This window comes from Glandiceps talaboti, chromosome 1 (assembly GCF_964340395.1).
Source record: "Glandiceps talaboti chromosome 1, keGlaTala1.1, whole genome shotgun sequence".
Lineage (NCBI taxonomy): Eukaryota > Metazoa > Hemichordata > Enteropneusta > Spengelidae > Glandiceps > Glandiceps talaboti.
This window is the reverse complement of record NC_135549.1, coordinates 5,100,728-5,125,436: the sequence shown is the minus strand read 5'-3', so window position 1 is coordinate 5,125,436 and position 24,709 is coordinate 5,100,728. Positions and strand designations below refer to the sequence as shown.

General features: G+C 36.2%; 1 protein-coding gene across 1 annotated transcript; it reads right to left on the bottom strand.

Moving 5' to 3' along the window:
• Positions 1–2,775: 2,775 nt before the first annotated feature.
• Positions 2,776–23,329, bottom strand: LOC144453805 (ATP-binding cassette sub-family C member 9-like). Its single transcript, XM_078145203.1, has 30 exons — positions 22,754–23,329; positions 19,773–20,009; positions 19,358–19,549; positions 18,844–18,996; positions 18,465–18,620; positions 17,414–17,548; positions 16,891–17,053; positions 16,304–16,344; positions 15,473–15,724; positions 14,772–14,951; positions 14,316–14,394; positions 14,050–14,155; positions 13,451–13,549; positions 12,865–13,030; positions 12,293–12,430; positions 11,603–11,813; positions 10,740–10,951; positions 9,520–9,759; positions 8,805–8,962; positions 8,243–8,335; positions 7,263–7,365; positions 6,711–6,824; positions 6,298–6,409; positions 5,449–5,579; positions 5,005–5,083; positions 4,632–4,740; positions 4,114–4,217; positions 3,669–3,802; positions 3,295–3,357; positions 2,776–2,913 (listed from the first exon to the last, which is right to left on the bottom strand). The coding sequence occupies exons 1-30, from the start codon at positions 23,327–23,329 to the stop codon at positions 2,776–2,778; spliced, it is 4,674 nt and encodes a 1,557-aa protein (XP_078001329.1).
• Positions 23,330–24,709: the final 1,380 nt, after the last annotated feature.

Below are 24,709 nucleotides of genomic sequence, written 5' to 3'. Positions count from 1 at the left end.
TTCAGATTACGTTCGGATAAAAGATCGACCTTTTGGCCTTGTCAACGTCCTTACTAAGGCTGTTCCATGACTTGAGCAGGGGTTTTCTGAATACTGGAGATAGATTTGTACTGGAGCCAGTGTATGCTGACTTTCCCGTGGAAATTAAGTAGCGTGAGTACTTCAATCACCGGCCAGTTTCAGTCGATACCATTATCAGTGACAATTTCTGCGGTCATCGAGTTTGGAAAGTTTATCACCTTTAATTTTAACTGGTGAGGTTCAGAAAGAGTCGAGACCAGTACCAGTGCAGAATGCATTTCAACTGTTGATGGGTGGTACTAGAAAAAAAACATGGCCAAAACAACGATGATACGATGGTTGAAGGGACAGAACCTTGGATGGGATTATAACATTATCAGTAAAGTCTATGTTCGACATGATCTGCAATGCACATCTCCAGTTGAGATTCCATATTTCTCATCTTCTGTGTTTCCAGCAATCTGTAATTATTGTGGCTGTAGGTGGTCATGATTTGCTGACAGGATAGAGAGCAGCTGACATCTACCCAACCTGCAGTGGTTGCTATGCAACCAAACCAAAATGACTCAGAAGAAAGAGAAAATTCTTCAGGGCCCAGGCCCATGATCACTGACTGAACACTATATGTGATATGTGAACACTGAATACTGTGTGCTGTATATACATTAACATTGAAAGGGTAAATAAAATTCGCGTCGTCGCAGCGTTTTTGGAAAAAAGACATGACCAGAACCATATTTTTTTGGCCTAAGCACAAATATACATTCAGTAAACTGATACAAAAATGACATTAGTGGTGAAAATCGTGTTCAGAAACTGACATCTGGCCTCAATTGTCGATCTTTGACGAACAATAAAAATTTGTTCATTGAATTTAGAAGTCGTAGTTACTATTAGTAGGCAAACTATAATTCAAGCCTTTACATGTACATCCACATTACCAGAGAAATGCAAAAAAGCTGTATAATAGTATAGTCAGACTGTGACCTTGTCCCAACTAACAATATATCCTATAATACTAATGCATATCTGCTTGTGTTACTTTGATCTCGATCCGCACCCAGTAGGCTAGGTACATCTCACAACTATACAAATTTAAGGATCACTATCCTATATATATATATATATATATATATATATATATATATATATATATATATATATATATATATATATATATATATATATATATATATATATATATATATATTTATATATAATCCCATGAAATCAATGTTAGTTTTACGTCATAATGCTCCGAGTATGATTCCGCGGACTAATACAAATTCGAGCCGGTAGGCGAGAATTTGTAGTCCATATATATATATATATATATATATATATATATATATATATATATATATATATATATATATATATATATATATATATATATATATATATATATATATATCCACTCGTACACGGGATCGCTTGACCTTCATGGAATAAGCTTAGTAGATATCACACAAGTTTATATCCAAAACTGAGGTAAATACATCAGCCGGGATGGCAGAGCACTTGACATGTGTGCTCTGTCCACTCGTTTCCCCTGGACGTACCAGGCTACTCTGCTCTCTTACAAGTGTCCTCCCATCTATTAAAGTCCAAACACACATAACGAATGTGAATGGCTTAATAATTAAAGCAAACCATACAAGAGTCAAGAGAGCGAGTCGGCACGTGTCATCGGTAATACTTGCACCTGTAATTGACTATTGAACACCTATCTATGTGTACTTTCTACATATATGGGTAACACACAAGTATATCTATCTATGTGTACATAGATATACTTGTGTGTTATCCATATATGTAGAAAGTCCAAACAGTTTGTAAATATTGCAATTTGACTGCATCGCCACTTTTATCTTTATTTTGTGTGTGTACTTGATTTTAATAGGGAATTAAAGAATATGTAGGTATCAATTATGTAATTTATTTCGCTTTTAAATTCAACAAAGGGGAAGTTTTTCGAATGTATGATGAAATAAATCTGATAATCGACCACTTTCTTTTTAACTTTAACATTGTTTTCATATAAAATTAATTCTTTTATTTCGAACACTCAATCACCGACTCAACTCGCTTGATCACCAAGCCAATCAACCTTGCCGTTACTTTTTTTTGTTTATTTTGACAGAACTAGTCTATGTTGTTGCAATAAAAGATACATTCAAAGATCAATTATACAAATACATTATAGCTTGTCTTCATCTGTATGTAAGCCTCTTTTTTCATGTCTGCAACAGGGAACATGTTGGTCCTTGAAAAAATGTTTATTTTGCGTTTATAACCACATAATTGATACTCCTATCTCTATGTATTGTTGTTATCAAAATGAATCAAATTTTGAAAATATATATTCATGCATACATGAAAACAGCACAATGTTTACATGTGCATGAATGGCGTACAACAAAATAAATATTCGTGCATACATTAATTAATACATAAGTGAAGTGTATCCACGGAGGAAGGTCCTTACAGTTGTAAAGAAGTTAGCAACAACTTTATTGATTGGAGCTGGGCTTGACGAAAATTGGTACTGAAAATGTCATTACAATCATATACCATAAAATCTTGTATAGAATTTAAACGACAAGTTATCTTAACATAAAATGTATTCCGTATCATGATTATTTTAAATGGCGTCTCGACACGTAGCACTTTCGCCGATATCTATACTGATTTCGAAATTTAAGTGACATATACCATATCAGGAATCTCAGCAAATAAAATTTTAGTGTGCTATTATTTGCTTTCATGGACCATAGATGCAAATACACTTTGATCATTTTTCAATAGATTCTCTGGTGTATCATACTCCATAACATGGCCATCACTGAGTACCAATACCATATCAGAATCCAATATAGTAGAGATACGATGCTGTGGTAAAAAAAGAGAAGAAAATGATGATTTTCAATAATATAAACTTTTTAAGAAATACATAACTTGAGTAATAGCATTGCTGGAATATTCAACTAGTTTCTCTTTGTTGTTGATTTTCAAGGAGTCCAAAATGGTATTTGTGTATTCCTACAATGTATATGTATATACACAATATTTATTCTAAAGTCATTCTTAAACTCAATCAACACTAAAAGACAATTAACTAAAATGTACTTGTTTATTTCTGGGTAAGTTAAACTGTGTGGTATTATTAATGTGGTATAAACTTTTCAATGTCCAAACAAACAGTTTTTTAAGGACGTCATCAGTACTTGTTTAATTTGTAAAAACGTTTAAATTCAACCCAAAATTACATACCGCTATTGTGAGTACTGTTCGGTCAGAAAATGCAGTTGATATCACGTTCTGTAGAATTGAATCCTGAATATTAAAAAGAACGAAAACAAAGAAAACGTGCGATAATGTTATTGATGTTAGAAACCACTACCACAACCACATCACGTTGTTGGCCTCGCTAAAATAAGATACACATGTATTGCATTCTTTGATATACCGTATTGGATAGAGGAGTACATGCAAATAAATGTCAAAAGGCTAGATTTTAACTAAAAAACGAGTCTTGAAAACAGTATATTTTAGATTGTATATGCAAAATTTGCAGTATTGGTGCTTGTTTTAATGAACAAGGCAAATCTAATATAAAAAAGGTATCATGATGAAGTTTCACTTACTGTTTTCATATCAATAGACGCTGTAGCTTCATCCATAATCAGAATCCTGGCATGTCTTAGAAAAGCTCTAGCCAAGCAAAATAATTGTCTTTGGCCAAGACTAAAATTCTCTCCATCCTCGGAGACTTCAGAATCTAATAAATCAAACGTATACAACTGTAATTATAGTATGCCCTGTATGGCGCACGTGCCACAGGCACGTCCTCACATGCTCATGCACGTGCGCTCACGTATGTAGTTGCACATACGAACTTGGACACACAAATATGCACATATTCATATATTTATACATACAGCCTACTCTAAACTCTAAACATTCTAAACATATATTTTCATAAGAATTGCAGACAAATATAATAAAATTATGAGATCCTATGTAGTCTACATATTATTTTTTTCGAATACATCTTTAGTAGGAATATGGACTAGCCGAGTGTATACCTACCCAGTTGCTGGGATAAGTCAGACACGGTTGTTTTCAGCTGGGCTATTTCTAGAGCCTTCCATAACTCCTTGTCAGATCTAATGCATTCGGGATCTAAATTAAATCTGTAATGCAAATGTATGTGCAAATTGTAGAGATTTGCTGACAACTTTTGAACTTCACATGACTTCAATTCGTGGCTACTCAATTCCAATGCATCGATTATTGAGACCACTACTCAGTACTTGCCAACAACCAATTGCACAGTTGATAATTCTGAGAGTATAATAGTACAGGATAGCATACGTCACTTGTGTGGTAATTTCCTCTTTTGAAATGGCAACAGTCGAATATATGCTAGACAGTTTAATCTCCTTTGAAATTTCTGATATTATATCACAGCATGCATCCTATGTCTGATTGAAATCAACAACAACGTTAAGGTGAGAGGCCGTTCTAGAAGAATCAATTTATTCAGTAAAAAGTAAATCAGCCTATTAAAAAAACATTCTACAGTATTGTTAGTTGTTGACTCTTACCTAATAGTGCCGGCAAACAGAACAGGATCTTGTGGTATGATAGCAAGTCTACTTCGGAGTGTTTGCAGTGGAATATGGGAAATGTCGACACCGTCCATGACAATCCGACCTAGACAAACAAAACATAGATGTAACATAACGTATACTTCGTGATGTCAAACTTTTCTTGGTTTGCCAAAAGCACAGGATTTCATTTATTCACATGCTCTTGGTGAAAACTAGGGATATATAACGGTTTCCGCTTTGAGCAAAATTATTCTATACTATATTGAATGGTCAGGCGACCCTTTACTCAACGATCGATCTGACATTATCTGCCGTAACGTCATAAGTACTGTAATGCAAGGATCAGGAATGAATATAATACACTTACCATTACATGTGTCAATGATTCTAAGTAAGGCCAGCATTAAAGACGACTTGCCACTCCCGGTACGTCCACAAATACCAATCTAATAGATTCAATGAAAAGAATGTTTGTAAACCAAGAAAGTTAATATTAATTAAACTTCCCTATACATAGTTTGCTCAGGAAGAACACAGTATTTGTCAAAAGAAACTACATACATACATACATACATACATACATACATACATACATACATACATACATACATACATACATACATACATACATACATACATACACACACACACACACACACACACACACACACATACATACATACATACATACATACATACATACATACATACATACATACATACATACATACATACATACACACGCATTATATAGGAATTCATTTACTATTTCATGTAAAAGTATACGAAGTCATGCAGCTAGGAAACTTACCTTTTGTCCAGGCATGAAATGCAAATTAACATTGTCCAAGACTGTCTCTAGGTCAGCAGCATATCTCACACTGAGATTCTCAATCATGACGTCACCTTTGTCTGGCCAATTAGATGGTGCCGACTGAATACCTAGTAGGAAATGTATACATGTATTCGCAATTACTATTTATATTAAAATTAAACATCATTAAGTTTGACGTCTGAAAAGTCCAGTGATAACATTTCAGATTAGTGGCAACAACGATATATGTTTGTGTGTACGTACTAAAAATAAAAAGAAATGAGATTCTGAAAATCTAAGCAAAACTAGTTTCTGCAGATTGTACACGACATATAAAGACGAGAGACTGTCAATAGTTTATGCTAAAATGGTAGCATATTGTGATGCAAACTAATTATTAGTTTCACATATGTGAAATATTATTGTATTTCATAAATGTTAAATTTGTTTTACAGATTCGAAGTGAACGTTAAGTGAATATAGTACTAAGTATCAACCTATGGTAGGCAGAAAACATGAAAAGGAAGCTTAAGAATATCGCAAGGGATACTTTGTTGCAGAATACATAATAAGGGGTAGACATTTGATTTCTGGGGGGTGGAGGATTTTGTTTACGTTGTTACAGAATATTATACATATTTTGAAAAGGTGTTCCTAGTTTGTTTGTTTTTTTACTTTTATATGTTTTGGACCCAATAATTTCTTTTTCAACCACCATGACAGCAATTCTTTTTCAAGAGCAATTAGACAGCAATTGTTTTTTCTGCTTTTGACCCGCAACAATTTTTTTCTTGCAAATCCTTCAGTCCCCACGCCCAGAACTAAAATGGTGTACCCCTAACTAACCCTCATACATCTCCGTCTTAATGTGTGTATAATGTACAACTCTTTCAACCGCGTTCATGTGTATTTCTGTGTCTGCTGTCAATCTTGAGAACATGGTTAACATTTGTGATACCTGAAATATGGAAATATTACACTGAATGTTATGTAATTTTAATGGAGATCGACTGCTTAGTAAAAACAACATGAAAAAAAATACTTTCGGTCGAAATTATCGTAAACATTATTGGCGGTAAACGCGTGTACAATACCGTAGATGATTTACAGTCAAACTTTAAAATGATCTTTATGAAAGTGTGAACATTTCATTTTCTACTCCCAGCAATTAGTTTTATCTATTTTCTTTCTTTAGATAAATGTGTAAAATACATGTACAGTCTGTCAGTGTTGTTGTTCTGGGGCAATATGGTGCTCACCATTAACGAATATGTGACGGCCAATCCGACCAAACTTGGTTCAAGTTGACCAAGAACACACGACAAAAGTGTTATCAAACCAGACAGAAACACAATACTTGCAGCAAAAAGTTCCTAAAAAGAGAAACGAATAGAAAACACATTACCAACCATTATAATACGAACGTACACACACACACACACACACACACACACAGAGCTAATGTCATGTTTTGTTGCTAAATTCGCGGAGTCAGTCATTCGCGATTGACCTAGTTTAATGTTGTGTGACGCTGCTCTATGTTGTGACACGGTCTGATGTCGCAATGACAATGTGGTCAATTACATGACCGGATTCATTTACTTTACGTTATTTCACCTACACTCTCCTATCTGCATCGCCAGACTTTGTGTACAAACTGGGTGTTGGCCTTTAATACTAATAGCATTACTGCCGCCGCCACTTTCACTGAAGTTGTTATCCTCATCATAGAGAAACCAAGACAGTTGAAGAAAATAACACGGTGTCTTGCAAACTATTAATTAGCAAAATTTAAGCCTACAGGTTCTTACCAATCTTATTGCAGCCCAGATACCCACAGTGATCAAATAAATGGAGGCTGTATTATTGCGGTCTATTCTTTTCAATATGATATTTCTGAACGTTTCTTCCCGTCTGTAAGATGTACACATTGAAACATGACTTGGTTATAGAGTACAGCAGTTATAAACCGTACAACACTGAGTTAACATATTTCAGACGAATGGTACATGATTAAAAAGAATGCCGATAATTTTTACAACGTGAGTATAATGAAAACAGTCCAAAACATTATGCTCACATTGCAAAAATTATCGGCAATTGAGTCAAGATTATTTTTAATCATGGTATCAAAGGAAATACGTTGAAGTCAGAAGAGACGTTGTTTAAAGTGGCCATATGGATGAGAATTTGGTATTTATTTTGGATTTTTATTTGATAAAACAGCTTCACAATGTTTTTCTACTTGAAAAAATAATGTGAAATAACATATACCAAGTCCATGTTCACATCTCAATAAACGGCAAAACATTAAACGATGTGTAAAATGTTTGTTATTGTACGTACAATAACAAACTTTTTACACTTTTTACATCTCTTTGCAATGTATTGAGTTATGAACATGGACTTGGTATATGTTATTTCACATTATTTTTTCAAGTAGAAAAACATGGTGAAGCTGTTTTATCAAATAAAAATCCAAAATAAATACCAAATTCTCATCCATATGGCCACTTTAACATATAATTGGACAAGAAGCAGTCTTTTGTCGATATTCTACTCAATGCCCTCAGAGGTAGGCGTCTCATGTGCTTGTACTGTGATCCAAATTTTGGCAAAAGAAAATTCGGGCAGGTTGCCAAGTGAAGCCTGATATCGTTAGTTGTATTTATTTTTGGCATACAGAAACTCCATCATCGATCAGAGTTTACATAACTAACTGTAACGTAGACTATTCCATAGTAACAATAGGGGACCTGTAACTGACGTTATGAAATACAAGCAATCTCACCTGTAAGCTCGAATTGTCGATAAACCACCAAGAGTTTCAGAGAAATGGGCGAAGACAGGTGATCGAGCAACGCTTTCCAGTCTTTGAAGTTCTCTGTCAATCAATGAATCAAATAAAGTGTCTATAGTATACTTATTATTACGATTTTGTCAATGAAAGGGTTGTTAATATACGAAAATAAACCTTATGTATACTGGATAGTATTGAAGAATACACATTCTCTACCTTTAGGTCGAAGTAAACAATTACATTTGGTACGTAATGGGTCCTTAGGTTAAACATCTATCGGTTCTTAAAAGTGAACAAGCAGCATTTATCGTTGTTTACATACAAAGTAAAGGCACATTATAACGAAGCTGTCAAAGAAAAGACATTATATATGTCAAAAATTATTTGGACGGCTAAACACACAAGTGTATCATATCGAAGAGCTTGATCTAGTAGAGTGTGCGCTCGGTATCTGTAACAGTTATAATTCGGATCAAGTGAATGGAGATCAGTTGTGTCTTGGTGGTTACTTAATCACCAGTGGGCTTCTTCTGATGACGATACATGTATTTACCTGGAAGATTTGATGAAGAATTTGACAACTAAAGCAAAGGCGATGCAGACAGGTATAACAAAGACAATAAATATTGGAACGACTACAACATTGACTACGATGGCTGACAGTAATGAAAATCCACTCATCAACAATTGAACAAGTGTCTGCCATAGTCTCTGAAACAATAAGAACAATGCAGGTATCAAACCCTGAACGTAAATTGTGAACCAAAAAAAACATGATAAAATAACTTAATGGTTGATCTAAATGATCATGGTGATATAATCTATTTAAAACCCACAGATGTTTAATACCCAGTGGATATTAATAAGACCACGATTAATCTCACAGTAATTCGTTTCATACAGTGTCATTTCTTTCCAGATATATTATGTAGGATTGGTCACATGACAAAGAAAATATATGCATTTGTAGCCTTGAATTTGACGTTCAGTTAGCAAGAGCTATAACGTGTTTTAACTTCAAGTAGATTTAACCTCAGACTACCATAGAAATAGTGATCTGAGATTTAACCAAGCTTATGTTGTAATCACGATTACATGACATACAATCAGATATATTACTGGGCACCAAAATCCAAGTAAATCAAAAACTAAATTGGAAATTTACTTCTAGTTGTTGAATAGAATAGACCCAAGTCATCTAAATTTATTGATTATATATTTTCCTCCCCAACCAACAGTTACTGCTCTATCCATTCTCGAATACCCACCTGGTCGATGGTCTGAGTGTCATTGGAGAATCTGTTGAGGACACGGCCTATTGGAGTTGTATCGAAGAATCTCATTGGTGCCTTGATGATGTTACGTAGTAAGCCGATATGGAGACGCTTAGCGGCCATAATGGAGGTTAAAATATGGGTGCCTGACGCTATGGCAGTTACGATTAGGTACGACAGAGATAACAAGGTATACCCTCTCAAATAGTAGTCTAATTGGTCATCTAATTCAGCCTGTGTAAAAAATATAAATCCAATGTTATAAGATATACATGTACTAATACATATACCATAGACGTCGACTTTACAAATTTTGAAAATGTCAAGACTATGTCATTTCATGTATAACACACCTTGACTGCAAACTTTGGCGTCATGAAATTAAATTGTAATGAATTAAATATATCCAAGATGTTTGATACTTAGCTTCGAATGTCATAATGGTAGTGAATAACTCATCTACCAAAGCAATGGTAGTGAATCACTCACCTACCAAGGCAATGGTAGTGAATCACTCACCTACCAAAGCAATGGTAGTGAATCACTCACCTACCAAAGCAATGGTAGTGAATCACTCACCTACCAAAGCAATGGTAGTGAATCACTCACCTACCAAGGCAATGGTAGTGAATCAATCATCTACCAAAGCAATGGTAGTGAATCGCTCACCTACCAAAGCAATGGTAGTGAATCACTCATCTACCAAAGCAATGGTAGTGAATCACTCACCTACCAAGGCAATAGTAGTGTATCACTCATCTATCAAGGTAATGGTAGTGAAGCGCTCATCTACCAACGGAAGTGAATCACTCATCTACCAATTGGCAAGGCAATTGTACTGAATCACTCATGTACCAAGGCAATGCTAGTGAACCACTCATCTAGCAAGGCAATGGTAATGCAGCACTCATTTACCAATGGTAGCGAATCACTCACCTACCAAGGCAATGGCAGTGAACTACTCATCTACCAAGGTAATGGTAGTGAAGCGCTCATCCACCAATGCAATGTAGTGAAGTGCTCATCTACCAAGGTAATGGTAGTGAAGTGCTCATCTACCAACATAATGGTAGTGAAGCGCTCATTTACCAATGGTAGTGAACCACTCATCTACCAAAGCAATGTAGTGAACTACTCATCTACCAATGGTAACGAATCTACCATTGCAAACCAAAACAGTTCCCTTTCCAACATAAACATGAATTATAACGCACCTGCGTAGTTCTATTATCCACTGCTGCATTAGCTTCAGACCAATCAGACAACCAGAAGTCAGTCGACATTTTCATACCGGCTCTTCCAGCAAACAGCAGAACAATTAAACCCAACAATTTCAGTCGCAGAGCTTTTGCATAGGCCAGATAGATCAGTGACGACACAGATCCGCGTTCTCGTTCTTCTCTTCGTATCAATCCACCGCCACTTTCTAATGAAACAGTGTGTAACTTGTGTTCATCTAAATTCTAGTTTAGCATGACGAACAGTTGAGGGAGTTTAGACTTTTAACTACCGGGGAGGGAGGAGCAGAAATTTCAGGGGGTCATATTTTCGCAAGGAAAAATAGAGAGGCTATCCAAAATATTAAACACTGTCACTTCTGAACAAAACCTGACCTCGAGACTAGTATGTGTAGCTAAATATTAGCCGTCACTGTCATCATAGGTTCACTTTCATAACCTGAACTGTCACCGTCATTGTCACCATCACTGTCATTACCAATTATTCCATTGGCATTTAAAATGTTTGTGATTAGCGTGAGTATATTTAATATGTTCTGTATAATCTAACATTCTGGAACTCAAGGGCGATATAAACCTTGAGGTTCGACGAGATATCGCGTTTGACAAAATGCCGAAACAATATTAACTCGAAGGGTTGAGTCGTGTAAAGAGTGGATACAGCTATGACTAACTTTAAAATGTAATTGTGTCCTTTTGGTTCACATACGTTTTATATTAATGACAGTACAGTGGTGTATGTTAATCTGTGATGAATCTGACGCTTTATCATTACGATCAGGAAACTCCCTTTGTTGATGTGGGTGTATTTAGTATGAAACGTCACTTCTAATACTTACTTTTGTCTATTTTAGAGTCAGATTTTAATGAGATATTTCTCTTCAGAGTTTCCCTCTCTGCCATAGCATTTTGTTCAGCTTCACTTGCTGCATCTGATTCACTGATTGAAGTGAAGGTTTTCTGCCATTGGACATATAAATCTGGATCGTCTTCTGAGATTTCATTGACATCGCCTTGTCTTAGTACTCTCCCATTATCCATTGCTATAACCTACAAAGAGTGGTGAGTTTATTTCGAAAATTGTCTTATCTTATATCGCAGTAGTACATTACGAAAACCAGTGACGACGTTCAAGGGTTGCAAGTCTCTAAGCCATACCCCCTCCATGTTTTTCTTTGCTGTTAGGATGAGCATTGAAAAGATTATCCTTGAGGTTTGGAAACATTGAGTGATGCACTTTCACCAATAGTGCATCACGAAGTATAGAGCTGCGCTTATCTACAGTTAAGAATACTGGATAACAGCTCAGAGGACATCCCTGTTTATAAGCGAATGCAAAAACTTTGGTAAGGCCATTATTCAGATACTTTTTTTTGTTCATCTAATTGTGGAAAACGGGACATAAATGGCCTATTACCTATAGTGGACAAAATTATCTCATTATAAATATTACACAAATACGATTTAATTAGTTCCACAAATCACTTACAACAGTTCATTTATATATGAATATAAGTTTTACGATGTACCTTGCGTGCAAGGGTCAAATACTGTACATGATGCGATACTAGGATAACCGTACGGTTGTCTTTCAGGATAAAGTTGAGTATCCCCTCTTGCATGACGTGAGCACCAACGTGGACATCTAGGGCCGATAACGGGTCATCCTAGAATGACAAAAGTGTTGATCTAAGTACGTATGCTCATATTTGGATTAACTTTGAAATCTACCATTTTGACGTTGTTACTTCTCATTATGATAATACTTTACAGATGTGTTACATTTGTAAAAGACGGCAGAGATAAAGATATTGAACCTTTCGGAAGTGTTATGGTTTTTTTTTCTAAATATATGAATAACGTGATACTATGACAATAATAAGGACATTTTGTAGCAACTACTTTTTGGAAACATTTGCACGAATATTATGAATATTGACTACAATTGCCATTACACGGGCTGGTAAATATTTAAACGGAGTACCATGAACAAGTATATCACACTATCCTTTCCTGGTGAGCCTTACATGTGTCAAATTACATACATGTGACACAGCTTTGAAAAATCGAATATCACACCGAGTGTCACAGTTCAGCTTACCAGAATCACTATGTCTGTATTACTGTACAACGTTCTTGCCATGCTAATTCGTTGTTTCTGTCCTCCACTGAGGTTGATACCCTTTTCACCGATCTCTGTCATGTCACCAGCTGGTAGAATTTCTAAATCAGGTTGTAAGGCGCAAGCCTCCAACACTGTCTGGTATCTAGAAAATCATTCGATTATCATAGAGTTTAATAGTTCAGTTAATTTACATTGTATTTCAAATGTAAAGGTAAGGTAAGTAAAGGTAAGGTAAGGTAAGGTACGGATAATCTAGTGCTTTTCTAACCCGAAATTTTGGACCCCACCCACATCGGGTTCCATTTTCCAGTAAAGCAGACGACTCAGTCTTTTTGTATACTCTGAGAACAGGTGTCTTGAACACGTACGCGTCTTACACTATATAGCCGATGAATAATGCATATCATTCAGACTACTCTCATACCACTCTAGTGACGTGGTCTATGCATTATACCAATTTCGGAGGGTGTTCCTGCCAAGTCAATTTGCCGAACACGCACGGCTAGACAGGCGCTCTCTATTTACCACAAACATTGCAATAAAATAGAATGGGATTGTATACCTTTCGGAGATGTATTCTTCGCCAAATAACACATTTTCTCGAAGTGTTGCGTTTTGAAGCCATGGTCTTTGTGCACCGTATGACACTTTACATTTCTCTCTGTTTAATTGATAAATTACACAAATATATTTAAGAGTTCACAATTTAGCTTCATTTAAAGAGCTTCTATACCGTCCTGTATTACTTTGTTATGTTGTGAAACGTATATATAGCAGTTTCAATTCTCATGACCTCGTCCTGTACTTTGATATTAGTTGTACCGCTATCTTTACAAGTTAGTCATTTCTGTTAGTCTTTATTTTGTTTTATGTCTGTAGTGGGATCATAATTAAAAAAGCAACAATCAATCTATCACACACCTAGTAAAGGTTACCATATAAAAATGTTAACTGTAGAATCGTGTTGAGGTTGTGGTAGCTGGGGTTATGCAGTAAGATGCAAATTCTATTATTACACCATAAATAACTCCGTGAATGGAAAGATAGAAAGTGTTTGTATAATAGCTAAGGAAACAGTCTTATTATTAAAATTAATTTGTATTGAATGGGAAAGTAAGACTCATACTGGCAAAGGAAAAAGTGAAGACTCTTGCGACTTACTTATTGAAGAGCACTGATCCCGAGATAGTGGTCATTTCTCCCAAGATGGCAGACAACAAAGATGACTTACCACTGCCAACTCGTCCTATTACCATAGTTAGTTTTCCTGAGTAGTACGACAAATATCATATTGTAAACTCTGTATTTCAGACGGTGGTTACGCATGCGCGCAGTACAGTTGGCAAAACACACCAATTGTCAGAGAAACAACAAATATATAATTATAATTTGAGCTTATTACTACTAATATCATGAAATTACGTTACCTGCTGGAAATTCAATGTTTATATCTGATATAATTGGTATGTCTGTATCAATGTCCCAACTGAAATTACCATTTCCTATCTGGAAGGATAGACGTCAGATGTAAGGAAATGAACTTCAAAACAAACATTACTATTAATTGCTTGGAATTAAAACTGATTTTTACGTCAAAGACATAATCCAATGTGATGTAATAGTTACTTTTGTCAACATTCATCACACAAGTGGATATAAAATGTCTAATGCCTTCTCCAAATAACGGTTGCATTATTATAACAATATTCAATGTTTTCATTATCACCGATCATAGTGTATGAAAACATAATACTACATATCATATACATTTTTCTGTATCTGTAGATCTGTCTCTTTAATCAAAGTGAAACTTGATGCTTTCAAGTCTATATGTAAGATGAATTGTGCTCGTTTATCACTAACAATTGTATTCGATTTCTCACCTTGATAGCTACGTCTTGAGGCAGATTAATTGTGTCAATAATAGGGGGACTGTCTTCCTCAAATGTACCATATGCTATTTGTTTTCCACCATCGTTTCCCAAAAGGCTGTCTGCACTAGTACTGTTTGATCGACGTCTGATAGATATTTCACTGCGTTTGGTATATTTTATGTGTGGAGTCTGTGAAAATACCATCAACACAATAAACTCACATTTGGAAATTCAAAACACATTGTGTGGTAAGACACAAATTAGAAAGAAGACAAGATGTTATTCTGCGGATAAGGATGAACAGATATAGAAGTAATGTTCTTATTGCAGCAAGAACAATCCTTAAAGAAGGCATTTCAGTTTACATATGCATAGTTTCATTTTAGTATGCCACTTCAGTGAGTAGAATCACTGCATTTTGCAGTGACAATAGAATTTTGCAAAGTAACTCTGAGAGCAGTGGTTTATTCGGCGAGGAAATTGTTTGAATAACGGCAAAATGTTTGTGGCATTGTGAGTGTCTTGTCTATAACTTTAATTAATGAATGTTGTTGGTATACACATGCAGTTACTACAGACTCAGAAATAGGCACGAAAGTTGTCAATGTGGGGTGTCTTCAAAGGAAACTTCGATGGTTGATTCAATTATATTGATATTGAGCAGTCTGTACCTAGGACACAACAGTGGTCTTGGTTGTAGCTTTTCTTACCATTCTTGACACCACCTTATCGTCATTTGTTTTCCGGTCTCTAGGTGGTCTACCATCATTTCTATCCTCGATTTCGACGGCTATGAAAAATCTATTAAGTCTCTTGATACTGACTAAGGCGTTGACAGTCAAGTTCATCAGCATTGGTAGTTGGTTTAGCGGCATTCGTAAGGTATTAAACAGTGCAAGTGATGAGAAAGCTAATTCAGGTGTAAGTAATTGGTCGGTTACCATCGAATAAACAGCAAATGACTAGTGACAAAGACATAATGACATGGTGCAATGAACCCCGAATCACAAGAACCCTTAGTTTGATACTCTTTAACTACTACTCTACTACTACTGTATTAGTAGATGTATCATTACACGTTTGATTGTTATATTCTCTTTTGTTTTGTTATCTTTTCTACTGTGTACGAAAGTTCACAAAATATATACTTAACATTTAACATTCAACATTTATTTATTTTCTGTAGCACCCTTTCTATTTTAAACAAATATTCAAAAGCGCTGAACAATTACAATTAAAAATTAAAAACATTGGGAAGTAATATAAAATTAAGTATATATAAATTAAACTCGTGAGATACACATACATAAAAGACATGATAAAACTACAAAAACACTACAATATACTTCAGTGTTTATTAACATTTGCATGGAAACTAACGTATATCAATTTGTTTACATCAATAATACTCGTCTCATATGATAGTACAGTAGAATAGTTGGCAGTCATTACACCAATTCATGTAACAATAAACATAACCAAATAATTATCGTGTAGTACTGAACCTCGGTTTATATTGATATTAAAGCATTACTACTCACGATCAATGTTATCAGAACTGGTGTCCCTTCTGAAATTAAACCTGCAGAAATGATATTAAAATACTAGTTACTTCTTTTTGATTTGACACTGGGGTGATGAGATTCAAGTGTGAAGTATCTAATTCTAAAGTACAAAGACAGTACATTGTAAGTCTGGTGTTCACATGTTACTTATAGTGATTCTTTATCAAATCAATTTATGATAAGATATGATTAATAAGACATAAGAAATTGGCGACTCAGTTTTCATAAATTATGTTCGCCTTATATTGCACAACGTCATAAAAAATCTGGGGATAAAATGTACTCCTGTGGCTAACCTTTTCCAATTATTTTTTGTATAAAACTATATGTATATAACATACCACGTGCATGTATCAGTTTCATGCAGGCCTAATGACTGCATATGATACTAGAAAATATGGTTATATTTAAAATATAGTTACTGTGGTTAGCATGAACATTTTGCTTGTAGAGATTAGGTGCATTATGAACATTCTTACTAGATACAATATGCAATATTTGCATTCTTCTTAGAATCCAATCTACAGTAAAAATTGTTGGAAACAGTCAATAAATCGACTCACGTGTCGCCATCAATACACCACCCATCTTCCACATGTGCCGTATTTCCGTCCCACGAACAGTTTCAATCCTATCACAAAATATGCTTTCCCATCCGTATAGCTTCAACAGCTTCATACTCTGGAGGAGTTCGTTTGACTTCTTCAATCTGTCGTCTGCAAATCTCTATGAAATGAAGGAGTAAAAATTGTAGCTTCAGTCATTTTTTCTTTCTATATTGTTCAAAAAATGTTATTTAAATGTGATGTTGTTATGTTGATTAGGCTTAAAGTTCCCCGCCGATCCGTGATTCACGGTACACAGTATAAATCTGATTTATGGTGGCTGTAAGGGAAGCAGATACAGAGTTGGTGAACAACGACAGTAATAGGAAATATGAAAGAAAAATTACCAGTAAGAATATGGCTGAAAATGAATTTATCTGTTTGGAAAACTACTAACACAAATTCCGAAAGAACACCCACTCAACCGTCAATCATTAATGAATTTCTGAAAAATAATATTGCTAAATTAGAACTACCTTACCATTACTTGTTTTTGAAGTTGAGACATTTTTTTAGCTATGAAAAGTTGTAATGGAACGGCTAACAGGAACATTGATGATCCAATTAAGGCAGCATAACCGAGTTCTAGGTACAAGAACACTAACGCCAGAATAAGCTAAATGCAAAGAAACAAGACAAATGAATTTAATGATTTGTTTTCAAAAAGAGTCTTACATAACATTTTCCGTTATTGATTCGAAAACCATTTCAAATTCTATCCAAAAATTAACATACGTTGTGTGGGCAAATTTACAGATTCAATGTATGATTAAATGCAAGCTGAAATGAATACATGCAATCACTCAGAGAAATACCCTCTGTTGACATTACATCATCCAGTGTATTCAAATCATAGCAAAAAATATACAAAACAAACGTAATATAGTTATGGAAAAGGACTAAAGCCAGTGAAAGAGTCGTCATGTTGTATGACGCCATCCTTGTATACTAAATTATTGTTTTCTCGACATAGTACACCACACCACAATAATTTAAATATTAAAATGAACTTGGTTACGTTGTTATCCTGGTGTTCACATGTGTAAGTCAAAAAATATATAAGAAACACACACTCCTCACGTAAATCAACATATAGTTTAAATGAAACATCTTTCTCATTCGCCCATCGCCGTAACTATGATGAGAATCGAAGACCGTAAACACCATTCAAACAACAATGGTCTGACTAAAACTGTTCATCAGTTTGGTAGATCCAATGACTTACACAATATAAAACAAGCAAGCAGTTCAAGCTTTTATCACTGAGATCAGCTGTGATTGTGGATATTGTCAATCTAATGGAGATCGCCGACCGTGAGAGATCGAAAGTTTAATGCTAAAAGCGACTAGTGCGTTATAAATCCTGTGTATGTCAAGAATAGTTTGGTATTGTATGGCCTATACATTTGTATATTGTATGGTATGGTATGGTATGGTGTGGCGTGGCATGGTATGGTATGGTATGGTATGGTATGGTATTGTATGGTAGAAACGTGAACTTTTGCAAAAGCCGAGAAATATAAACTTTTGACCTGATATGGAATCGAGGACGCTATTACTGTCATGCGCCACCACCATTGAATGGCCATAGCATCTGTAGACATATGGTTAGTGATCAAACCCATGGTCATTTCACCACTAGACACGGTCCAACTTGATAAACGTAGGGATTTCTCATATACATGGCTCTGAAATAATAATAAATTAACTTTTTTTCTTCAAATATCAAGTGTCGATATTACGTAATACTTAGTCTTAAAATATGTACAAGTAGCATTATAATTTCTCAGATTTAAATTTGATCACATGAGCTAGAGCTCAAATTGTAGATGCATGTAAGATTGTTACTTATTCTGAAATTTATCATGGCAGTAAACATTTACCAACTACATTTGGAGTTATGAAACATACCTGGAGAGCGCTACGGACGTGCACACTGTTGATAACTGTGACGTAGATGGCGGTTTGTTGAGTAATCATTCGAAGTACCATCGCAAGGAACATGATAACAACCAAAATAAAGCCATTGGCAAAAAATTCCTGGAACGTAACGTACTGTGTTTCCTGTAAATGTAATTTTACAAATAATAAGGCACAAACAAAAATAATGAATTCGGTATTGTACTGTACCGGATTGCAATATACGTTTACATACCTACTGCTATCACTCAGTACTTCAGGCCTTGGGTTGACTTACTGTGGTGCAAAGGAACGACATTCGTTGTACAATAACAGCTTGAAGAAGAGTTTTAGCCGAAATATACCAGTCTGAGGTAATTCATTTATTTCAAACTACTACAAAATATAATTCCAGAGCATGGAAACAAAGTTTTTCTTTTTCGGTTACAATTTATTTTACAATAGAATAACACCCTCAAAACTCTATTCTGTTCTACGTTATAGAGCCCTTTCAATGGATACTTACGTGGTCAGTGACCATTTCCCCGTCGTAAACGACCGTTGCGTAAGCTACCAAACCACCAATAGCTATCGGACCAATCATATAGAAAGTATCACTGACCAATTTAATGGACATTGCAAGTAACAATCGTTTACCATAACCGTGGACAAAACATCTCCATAACGACGGGTTGGTTTTCTTTGCAATGGCTCGTTTCTGGAATTAAATTGAGCAAATATTAAGCTGATGATTGTATTGCAATTTAAACATATTATACAGGATATGCAGCGTTCTATATGAATAAAAGATGACGTACAATGTCAGTCTTGTATGCCTTCTTCAACGTGTAAGGTCATGTAAGTCTCGCCTGCCCCTCCCCTCTTCAAATGTAAAATTGAAATATTCAGTATCAGCAACATTAGATGATTGCCGCTCTTACCTTCTCAGCTGTGTATACATTTTCGAAAATGTCATATTGGTGAGTTACAGTATGTTCGTCAGGTAAACATCCTAAATCTGCCATCTCTAGAGGTCGCTTGTAGCCGAGGCTCAGCAGCCAAGTCAACCAAGAGAACGTAATTCTCTGTAATAATGCTGTATACTGATAGATATAATGCATGTCCTTGAGTTGTAAATCGTCGTTCTCCTCAGGTTCAGTAGAACACCATTTGAATACCTGTGATGATAACAGCAGAGGTACAACCTTTCATATAGTGCGTAGATATATTGTATGATATGTAAATATGAATTCGGAATTTTCCGAGTGTTAGTAGTAGTCAATTCATCACACAATTTAAATACATTTTGACTGGTCACGAGTGTAACGTGTTTCCTCAGGGGAGTTTGGGTCACGTTTCTCGAGGGAATAGGGTTTGCCAAACATTGTTCGCTTTTCGCCGTATCGTATGAATTTTTTTGATTAGTTACAACTTTTTGTCATATAACCTTAGCATTTGGGTGTTTGAGACACACACAATTCTTGTTTGAGACACACACAATCCTTGTTTGAGACACACTGAATCCTGGTCATAAGACCTTAGCATTTGACGTTTTATGCTACAATTTACTCTAAAACAGAACACATCAAAAGATGCGTTAGTCGGAGGTGACTTCTTCAAAGCATCCTGCTTTACACATTGTTACAATTTCGTGTGGTGTCTAAGACACACTAACTTCATGCTTCTGGTCTGTCGAACAGAGTAAATTGTTGACATTAAGTCCCAAATGCTAAGCATTAATGACCATCAAAAGATGCCGCTTTCAACGTTGAAGAGAGCGCTCGAGCAGTCAGTAGACGTCTACTACGCGATGTCCAGTGTTTTCGGTGACCATCCCGCTTTCCACTGATGATGTTTCTCGTGTCTCCTTTTTAACCCCTCTCTCGCTGTGTCTTTTCGTAGAGTACGTACGTCCAGTGTCTACATCAAATTTTAAAAAGTGGTGTATGATACGCTCAAACTTCAATGATTCTTCATCCAAATAATATGGTACTCTGCCGTGATAGTAGTCCTGCTTGCATACGGCCGGAGTAAGTCGTCCCTTGAGCGAAACGCGTACAACGTCTGCGAGCATGCCTACCGTAAAAGTGACTCTTCAGAATCGCAATATCACAATTTACGACCTGTTTTCTTAGTCGCGGTCCAATGGATGTTTCGCATCTCGTCGGCCATCTAGGTCCGTGGAATCATAAAAAGGGGGTACCTTTTTCAGATCACCCTCCGAGAATATGGGTACGATGCCCCATTTCTTCTCTCTCTCTCTCTCTCTCTCTCTCTCTCTCTCTCTCTCTCTCTCTCTCTCTCTCTCTCTCTCTCTCTCTCTCTCTCTCTCTCTCTCTCTCTCTCTCTCTCTCTCTCTCTCTCTCTCTCTCTCTCTCTCTCTCTCTCTCTCTCTCAATGTGTTGCATGTATGTAGGGGGGTATTGCATCGCTACCGATTTTATAAGAATATCGCCAATCCCTATAATAACGTCATTGGTTCCGTATTAGGACCGTCATAGACAAGAATAAAACCATTTAGGAAAGGAATAACAGTTTACAAGCGACTGTGCGTTGAAGGTATAGCTCTGGATTTATACGCTACGGGGTTTCGACACGACGTGTCGAAACCGAACCCCGTAGTGTAGAAATCCAGAGCGAGTTGAAGGTAAAACCTCCCGGATTTCGGAAAAAAAGGGGGTTTTTGAAGTGATTTTCTCCCAGATTCAGTATACAAAAAAAAAAGGGGGGGGTCTTTTTCATTGAAATATTAACTGGAAAAGGGGTACATATGAAATTTCGCTAACAAGCCGCGGTACCCACCCACCCATCCATGATCGAGCGACTGCCACCGCTGGGGCGTCGGAGAGTCAGAATTGTTGGTCACCGAAACACCCGTCGTGTAGACTACCCGAACTGTCAATCCGTGTTGACGGCCCTTTGGTGTGTGCTGTTTTAGAGTAAATTGTTGCAGAAAATCCCCAAATGCTAAGCTCTTTTGACCAGGATTCAGTGTGTTTCGAACACCTCAATTCTGGTCATAAGACCTTAGCATTTGGTTGTTTTCGGCAACAATTTACTCTAAAACAGAAGACATCAAGGGTTCCGTCAATGAGAGTTGATGCAGACACAAGTTGGTGTGGTTTCGACTGGAGTGTTTGTTTTGTCGCCTGGAACTGACGCATCTTTTGATGTGTCCAGTTTTAGAGTAAATTGTTGCACAAAACGGCAAATGCTAAGGTCTTATGACCAGAATTGTGTGTGTTTCGAACAAGGATTGTGTGTGTTTCAAACAAGAATTGTGTGTGTCTCAAACACCCAAATGCTAAGGTTTTCTGACAAAAAGTGTATTACACCCAGTTTGTTATCCTAATATATCTAATTAATATATCTAAACCAATGTTAATTTGTGTCTGCGTTGTTTTTGAAGATCAAAGTTTAACCTTCATGTACACCCATGCACAAGAAGAAAGGGATAAATTAAGTAATCTATGGGTATTTAATCATCACCTTGTTTATGATTAAAGGATTGACGCCGTTATAACACAAGTTTTATCAAGATATAGAGTGCCGTAACTGACCCAAGTAAACTGATCGGCTTTATACATGTATTTTGTTAACCGGGGTTACCGTAATGAAATGTTTGCACATTGTGAATTTGGAATTATACGACTGGTTCGTCTAAGGTGGACCCACCTCACTAACTCATATAGCTCATTACATTTCTAAGTTTACCATAACAACGTTCTGAATGTATATGCCAACAATTAGGCTTACTGGGCTACTACTCGGAGTCGATGATAAGAAGGGGGTCACTGGCATCTATCTGTAACAGCATTGGTGTGGGGGTAACTAAAATGTTAACCGAACATTATTGGAAATGTAAATGTAACTCACACTGATGGATGGCAAATGAGACATGGGTCTTTACAGACGGCCTTACCTTAGTTCTGAGTAAGTTCAGCTCAACTAGGATGAATATAGCATACAGTACTAGTGAACATATGATTACATCAAAACGTAGAATAGATGTATCGGCATCTTGGTGAATCAAATTGACCAGTCTGATCACATCACCTACTACTGCGGATACCCAGTATGTCAGCAAGAACCAAACTAAATGAGGTCGTCTCCATCGTTCGAGATAATGGTAATATATCAGAAACATAAACCCATTTATAAACTCCAATACGACGGGTACATACAGGTGAGGCTGTGTAACCGTATTTCTCGTCACATCTGTAAGGATACCTTCTCCGAGTCCACATAATAACACAAACCACAGAATAACTGCGAGAATCCATCGTAGATTGTGACCGGGGTAGGTTTGGAGAGCTTTAGTGTTAATGGTGGTAGAACAACAACCGACGGCAGCAAGAATGATGCAAGCAACTATGAAGTAGACGATATGAATACAACCATGTATAAGATCCACATAGCAAGAGTTGTGAATGATCTCTGTTCTGTTAAGCTCTGCGTTGATGGCAACATCGCCACCGCAAAAGACATCAAGAACCATGCTCGTTACAGACTGATGTTAGTTCGTCTCATGAACACTCGGTGCATTGTGTAAAACTCCCCTTGCGTATATATCACAATGTAGACTCTCCAAAAGGCACTTTGTTGTAAATCAAAATTGGACAAGTTACCCTACTTTCGTGAAACGCCTCTCTTTAAGCAAAGGTGTTGCCAATAAATGTGTCAACTTCTGTCAAGAGTGTCAGCCTGGGACAACGTCTTTCTTTGTATAGTGGATATGGTGTTTTTTTGTAATTTGTCGTTGTATTGGACTTTGTCCCAATCTGATTAACGTCTGATATGGGGAAGGCGGCTAGATGTCTTTATTTACCTTTCCCTCTCTTTCCATCGTTTTGTGTTGTTTGGGAAGGCAGTGATCACCCGGAACTGTTACAAAACAAACAACACAAAAACGATGGAAGTAGAGGACTGAAAAAAAGACATCTATAGCCGCTTTCCCCACATCAGATTTTAATCAGATTGGACTTTGTCCATAAACTTTTACATCAAATACGTGATGGGTCTTGTCTTAACATATGTTTGTACATCCTGACCTTGAATGTATGTCAAAAGAAAACTTTAAAAAAAAAACTTTCAGAACAAAAATTATTGTAACTTTTATTTCTATTCACCCGGAACAAAACAAACAACGCAAAACGATGGAACTAGAGGACTAAAAAAGGACATCTATAGCTGCTTTCACTACATCAGATTTTAATCAGGTTGGACTTGGCCGTAAACTTTTACATCTAATACATGACGGTTCCTGTCTTAACATGTGTTTGTACATCGTGAACTTGAATGTCAAAAGAAAACTTTTAAAAAATTCAGAACAAAAATTATTGTAACTTCTCTCAACTGAACTCCAATAGAGACAGGATGACCAACATCCTATTTATTCCGTTGGTCATGTTGTTGTTTTTTGCATGTTAACACTCATTAAAATGGTCAACAGTTTAAAGACATGTGTAATTGCATTGTCATTTAAAACGACCGTTTTCACTTCATGAGATCTATCTAGTTCAACTTGATGGAACGCTCTGTAGATAATTTCGTTTTTAAGACAATCTTGGTGCCTTAAGCCTGGTGTCCGAGAAGGACTTGATGCAATGCCCTTCACAGTTGTCGCATGACACTCTTACGGAACTGTGCTGTGTGCATGTACTGTTGAATTTTTAGGTCAGACATACAACGCTGGTAATGATGTGGTGCGTTGCAAAACACATGTTGATTGATCTTACTCGTTCAACAACATCATACGTCAGTTTCCCTCGGACCTGTCACCCCAATGCAGACTGTTTTCCCTTGGGTCCTGCACTCAGGATAGACTATATTGGGGTGACGCGCAGTCCCTCGAGAAACAGACGTATGGGTTGCTTAC

Bases quoted from the DNA above. Each gene is read 5' to 3' on its own strand.
- LOC144453805 (XM_078145203.1), bottom strand. From the start codon at position 23,329: ATGGTTCTTGATGTCTTTTGCGGTGGCGATGTTGCCATCAACGCAGAG. The intron at 12,431-12,864 runs GTAAGCTGAACT...TTGTCATTCTAG, and splicing joins ATACAGACATAGTGATTCTG to GATGACCCGTTATCGGCCCT. The intron at 9,760-10,739 runs GTGCGTTATAAT...TTTTTTACACAG, and splicing joins TGGATAATAGAACTACGCAG to GCTGAATTAGATGACCAATT.